Here is a 6,746-nt window from a genome sequence, read left to right on the forward strand (position 1 = left end):
CAAATTTGGTGTCCATTAAATCCAAAGACGTCCCCTTAAACTCTGTAACCAAAATAACAGATAAATTTACAAAGATGGTTACTTTAATCGACTTGGTTTTCAGTTACTATTTATCTGTCTGACTGAAGTACTACTTTATTTTAGATGACTTTTTTCATACCAGTTATTATTCCTTTCTTATACTAACTTACTACGGAACAGACTTTAAAAATCAAACCTTTTATGGCTAATAGCGTTCGTGACCGGTAACATTGGATGCCTATAGGCAGCTGAGCTCACCTGTGGAATTCCGGGGGTTTTGTTTTATGCCCTCTTTAAATATTTTTATTGTTTATGAATTTTCAGATTGATTATTGTTCTTTATTTTTATCTTTTTAAAAATTTAATTCTATGGTAAGGTTTCAAAAGAAAGAAAAAGGGTACAGTTTCAATAAAAATATAGCCCTGTATTTTTCTAAAATATGAAAGTGATAAATTAAATTTAAAAATTTAAAAATCTTTCTAAAATTCATAGGAATGTTAAAATTTATGCAGTAAGAATACACAAACCCGCATGTCTCATGTGACCTCCTAAATTGCTTTTTCTCGTTTTATTTTTTTAAAAGTTGCAGAAGACATCAATTTTCAGGGGAAATTTTTCTTTCAGAAAACATTTCATGCTCAGCATGCATCTCCCACAAAGATTTTGAGGAATGGATTTTTTAAAGCTTTTTACATAAATATCCAAAAATTGAAGTGGACGACGGGGGCGACCTTTCTCAAAAGGAAAATAAGCCCAGAAATGAGTCATTTTGAGGCTTTACTGCATTCAATTTAAAAAATGTACCAAATTAATGATTTCATATTTCCAGAATGGCCTTTTTTCCCCATGACATCCCGGTTTTCCCTTTAAAACGTTTTATCTACCCCAATTTTTTAAAAAGCCAATTCTTTCCCTTTTAAAGTACATAAAATTTTTTAAAACGATACACCCCAAAAACTTTCCTTCTTTTCTAATTCATACTTATTCTCATACTAATTCATCTTTTAAAAAGTTTATTATCTTCCGCAGTGTTTCATTTTGTTATTTTGAGGTCAAATTCTTTTCAACACATTTACAACGATGTTCTCATTTCAAGTTGTCAATAAAAACGATAAAAAGGAGAAAATGCAATGGTGGCATAGAAAATGAAATATAAAAAACAGAAAGATGAAAATATTGTTCATATGATATGGAACTTTCTCACGATAACAACAGGAGAAAAGTACAGCACCTATTTACGAGGATCGATTTATGTAATGCTGCTGTCGTGGTTTTTCAATAATTCATATTTTTAAGTCTTCATTCAATACTTATCTGTGAACATGGCATAAAACACAAACACCTGGAAATTCAAGACGTAGGATCAGGTGACCAAAAAAGAAAAAAGTTCCCCTTTGATACTGTAAATTAGCCCTGGATTTTCGATTAATTTTTTTTCCCCAACAAAGGTAATCCTGGTATAAATATGTTGTAAAAATTCGACCCAGTGTTGGGTTACATTTGCTAACAAGGTCGTTGAAATGACTGTCAATTCTAACGTAAATGATAAATGATGTTGAAATCCCTGTAACTTTTAACCTATTGGCCTGTAGTTTGTCTAGATATAAAAACTGTTCGTGCTCAAAGCAAGCTCTTAGGTATCGAATAAGTTTGAAAATCTAGGTAACTTATTAAGGTTATCATAATATAGCTATAAAAAATAAGGGAAGTTGACGAGGGGGAAAAATAAAGAATCCCATTTATCATACAGTTTTTTTTTGGTTTGGGTCATTGTCGTCTACAGTGAGTTAGATAAATAATTAAACATGTGATACAACTCTGAGGTGCCTGTAAATTTGAGTTCCTGGGATATATCAAATCGATAAAATGGAAGTAACTTTATATTAAAAATTGATAAAACGCCTTTGGTTTTTTCTAAATGTCAAGTTGAAGACCACGGCGATGTTTTTTTTCTCAAGTAGAAAGTTTTGGAAAAAAATTTTTACTATATATTAGTAGACAGAGACCCCTGTCAATAAAAAAGTTGAAGTCATCTCTTTTTTCATACAATTTAGTTGATATTTGGGATTTAGTTTTTCGAAACGAGACCCATGAATTCATGTTTTCATATTTTATTTCTAATACTAAGTAACCCACTTCATCTACAACGACAAAACCAAATCCCCACATGAACCAATCTTTTTTTCAACAAGCTATGAAAATTTAACCCTATAAGAACTTGTGAATTGTCTATAAAAAAAAAACTCCAGCATCCTTTTAACATCAGAGTACAGTGTACTTATATGTAGAACCAGAGTGAATTATAACATGAAGATGCTTTTGGTACTGTAAGAGAAAATACACGACACGATTGATGTTCGTTTTGTTTCAAGGATTTGAACATTCCATTTACTGTGGAGATTGGTTTTGGCGGGAAATTACTAAGTGCTGGAGATTTACGCACTTTGGCGCCATTGATTATGCATATGTTATAGCTAAGATATAAGAAAACTAATTTCTTCAGTTCGGCATTTGGTTTAGAAATGATAAAAAAAAAATAATAATTTTCGGAAACAATATTTTACGTCGATATAGATAAGATGTACTTAAACAACATACGACAGAGACATTGTTATCACTTAATTGATTTTAACATTTCCATTTTACTGTCTTTAAATAGTGTAACTGCATGAATAAATATCCTATAACGATGATCGAACACCGTAGATGAAACTATAATTAGTTAATGTCCAAGACAGATTATAACAGTCTTGTAGTGACAGGCGGACAGAAGCAATGACGTCACACAGACAGGAGATACCCAGTCAGTCGGTAAGGAAATAGAATCTTTAAAAGCCACTTGTTATTTTTGGCTATCTTAATTTAGAGAAAATTACACGGTGTTCAATAGCAATGAAATAATCACTGTAACATTAATCGCTAAAAATACACAAACTGTAATTACTTCGAAAAAAAACTACTCACTCAGTAGAAATGTTTAGGTTAAAATATATAAACTGGTATTATTGATTACTTATTTCTCTATGTCTCACAGTTTTAATTCCTTTGCCACTAAATGTGAATAAAAAAATTGATAAAACATGATAGTTATTATGAGGTAGATCAAATTGATAGTTTTACAAATGAAATACATGTAGATAATCTTTCATTTATTCCCTTATTTTTTATACACATATTTTATTAATTTTCAATCTAACGTTGACAATGATTACATGACTTGTAATATTAATCGTTATCAACTAAAGATTGAAAAAAAAATCAATAAAAAGACACATAGTTGTGCAAAATCATTTTCTTGAAATCAGATATTTTCTATTTTTGGTGTATTGCAGCCGATGGAAAAGTGAAAGAAGGATGAAATTCTCTTTTATTAAAAATCGAGCATGCTTTTCCTTAATTCATTGTGTTTCCTATTCCCTTTCCAAAGTATATACAACTTAATGGAAGCTTTATTTCCGATTACGAAACACGGGTGTTCCTAAATGTATGAATATTTAAGGACAGATGATACAAACAATTTTTTTTTCTTTGAAATAGACTTAATATCATGTCACAAGTTTAGAAAAGTGGATAATTCTTAGCATTTTTTCTCCTAAGAACTAGAAAATGAAATAAACTTGGAAAATATTAGTAATATATCAATAAAAAACAAATATAGACAAATAACACACAGTAAAGGTTTACAGGTGAAAACAAATTTCAGAATATGTTACCTTAGGGCTAAAAGTATAATATAAACTTCAGAAAAACATACCAAGCCGAGTGAATTTTATGAGGAAATACAAAATGACAAAAAAAATCAGCAATAACATATAGGCTGATTTTTACCATTTTGCTTTTCTTAATAAAATTCACCTGGCTTGGTATATTTTTCGAAAGTTTAAATTACACTTTTAGCACCAAGGTAACATATTCTGAAATTTGTTTTAATCTGTAAATCTGTACTGAGTGTGTTTTGACCATATTTGTAATTATATTAAAATAGTACTAATATTTTCAAAGTCTATTTCATTTTCCACTTGTTAGGAGAAAAAATTCTAAGAATTATCCACTTTTCTAAACTTGTGACATGATATAAGTCCCCTCCAAAGAAAAAAATGTTTGTATCATCTGTCCTTAATAAATGTCCATTATATTTTATGTGGCCAACTTACAACTGCATTTTATGACAAACGATACATCAGTTTTTCTATCGTCAACTTTCCTTATTTATATGGAAACCTTATTGTGTTTATTTCTCTTTATTCGCTTCTTAAGAGCTTGCTCTGAGTACAATGCATTTTACACTTTCATTTGTTAATATTGCAGACTTTTCAATATCCTTGTAAATTCAACGCCCTTTTTAGTAAATATAACTCATCAGAGAGCTGCATTTTCGCTTACTTGTCTAAGGTTTTATACTAAATTTGACTTCTTAATGTATCGCTTACTTGCTGAATACATGGAGCTCAGGCCAGTCCGGGTGGTTGTGATCGGTCAACAGGAGATGCTCACCCTTCCTAGACACGTTTTATTGTTTATATATATTTAATATCGATCACTGGTGGTTATCTTCACGTTTTATTGATTGGCCAATTTGGCAATTATCAGAAGAGTCTTTCAAATCTACCTTTTAATTTAAAAAAACCTCTGATATATAATTTACATGTATTGGCAGTTGTGAAGGCCACAGTAGAAAAGTACTAGTACATTCTTGAATGTTGTGATGCCAATGAATATGTTGATATTCTTTGAGACAATCCCCCACAATAATATAAGCTTCACAGACGGGACGTCAGGCAAATTCTATCAGAACGTCTTTGACTCAGGTGAGCTAATCATTAATCTAACATCAGAACATACCAGAAGAGCCATACAGCAAGCTTTTGTTCCGTCTGGACCGAGGAAGTGATGACGTAATTGGATTTTTTCGTCCCCCAGATGACGTATGAACGTTGACGCTGGAATTACGTCAAGGAACTTGCAGGACCGGATGTACAGCTCCTGACAAGGGGTGCGTTTGATTACGGTCTTGGGGTCTGTATCCTCTTGTATGTCAGCTGAAATCAGTGAAAGGAAGCTTTACTTAAAATGATGAGACTATGATGGAGAAAATATATTTCATTACAGAGGATTCAATGGAGTCTCCCATTAAAGGAATATTTTTTAAATTACATGTATATTGTTGTACAGCAGTAAAAATATCAATTTTTTTAATTTTTTTTTTTGAAGGAGGAGGGGCTTGCCAGAAGATTATTGATCTGGATATATTTTATTGGTCATCCCCACTCCAAGTCCCTTTTCTCCTAAAAAATGTATTTAATCAATCCATGGAAAATATTATGCACTGAATGAATATTATTTCCACTGTAAGAAAAAGAAAGCCAAACAGAAAGAGCTAATTAAAGCTTGAGGATTGCAAGAAAACACCACCACCAGCACAGCATAGGGAAAATTATATCCCTCCCGACACCGCAAAAGATATACATGGATACAAACTTGAAGTCACAGATTCTGGGGGCGGATCCTGAATCAAGACATCAACTTTGGGTGTGTTCGATAATTTTTCTTCTGCCTTGTTTTCTTTTTCTATAATGATTGTGTAACTAAAGATGAATAATTATGTAAATTTCAGTTAATGCTTAGAAATAAGGGTCCACAAAAAAGCATACCATCGTAATCAAAATCGTCTGGGAATTCCTTGTCGAAGTCGATGTCGGACGTGCCGTGACTGTGGTTAGACTCTCCGCCCTCGCTTTCAGCACGAGACTCGGGGCGTCGCTTCCGCTTAAAGCCAAGCACGCCCTTAAATCTCCGTGTGACGGGGTTCTTACACTGGCGGTATTTGGTGGTTAGGGTGTAGGACTCGCAGATAACAGGTCTGTTAGCCAGGTTCCATGTGTCAAACTGAGTAAGTAATGCACAGATCATTAAATAATGTTATGCTGGAAAAAGATTTATTTTTGCAAATCTCGAAAATTGGTAAAAACTTAATGAAAAATACTTATTGAAAATAAATTAAATGAAGATGTATTATAGTATTGTTCCTGTGAAATAGACGATTTCGTGTTTTGCTTAAAAAAAAAAAAGAAGAAAAAGAAGTAAAAAAAAAATAACCATAATACAATGAAATAGTACAGATTTCTCGTTTTCAAACAAAAAAAAATACCAGTGACTTTTCGGCATTGACTTTTTAAACAATTGAACTGGGTATTTAAATTTTAAATAAGCATATGAACCGTCAATGAAGTTAGTTAAATGCAGGTGAATTTTTAATCTACTTTACTCAAATATAAATGTAAGATTATGAAGTGTTAAATCTTGGTTTCAAGAAATATTTCTTCCATCCATTATATTTACCTGCGGTGCTTCATTTGCCCCAAATAAATTGGAAGATGGAAGTCGCATGGACATTACTGTAATTCACTCGATTAACTCCATTGGCTTATAAACATTATGTCCCACACTGTTTTCAATTACGTCGTTATTGTGATTTTTAAAGTTTCCTGTAAAAATAACATCAGTTTGCAAATATTATTAATCATTACTTCACTTGTTTTCATATTGGAAATTTAATCTCTAGTTTTTCAACAGAGAATATTGAAAGTTTATAATTTGTTTATAGTGCAACCGGAAAATTGAAAACTATGCTGATTAAATCAAAACAATGAATTAAATGTCGTCGAGACAAAGAGCGCCGCCATGTGTAGCAAGCAGTCCGTTTCACTCGCTTTATTTTGAATTG

General features: G+C 31.8%; 1 protein-coding gene across 1 annotated transcript; it reads right to left on the reverse strand.

Annotated features, from left to right (window-relative positions):
- Positions 1–4,727: 4,727 nt before the first annotated feature.
- Positions 4,728–6,514, reverse strand: LOC134273889 (uncharacterized). The gene is made up of 4 exons (XM_062756107.1): positions 6,362–6,514; positions 5,674–5,908; positions 5,501–5,590; positions 4,728–5,061 (listed from the first exon to the last, which is right to left on the reverse strand). The coding sequence occupies exons 1-4, from the start codon at positions 6,413–6,415 to the stop codon at positions 4,811–4,813; spliced, it is 630 nt and encodes a 209-aa protein (XP_062612091.1). The 5' UTR covers positions 6,416–6,514; the 3' UTR covers positions 4,728–4,810.
- Between the last annotated feature and the right edge of the window lie 232 nt (positions 6,515–6,746).

Source organism: Saccostrea cucullata, unplaced genomic scaffold (genome assembly GCF_032062105.1).
Source record: "Saccostrea cucullata isolate Sc308-1 unplaced genomic scaffold, CSIRO_AGI_Scuc_v1 ctg7634, whole genome shotgun sequence".
Taxonomy (NCBI): domain Eukaryota; kingdom Metazoa; phylum Mollusca; class Bivalvia; order Ostreida; family Ostreidae; genus Saccostrea; species Saccostrea cuccullata.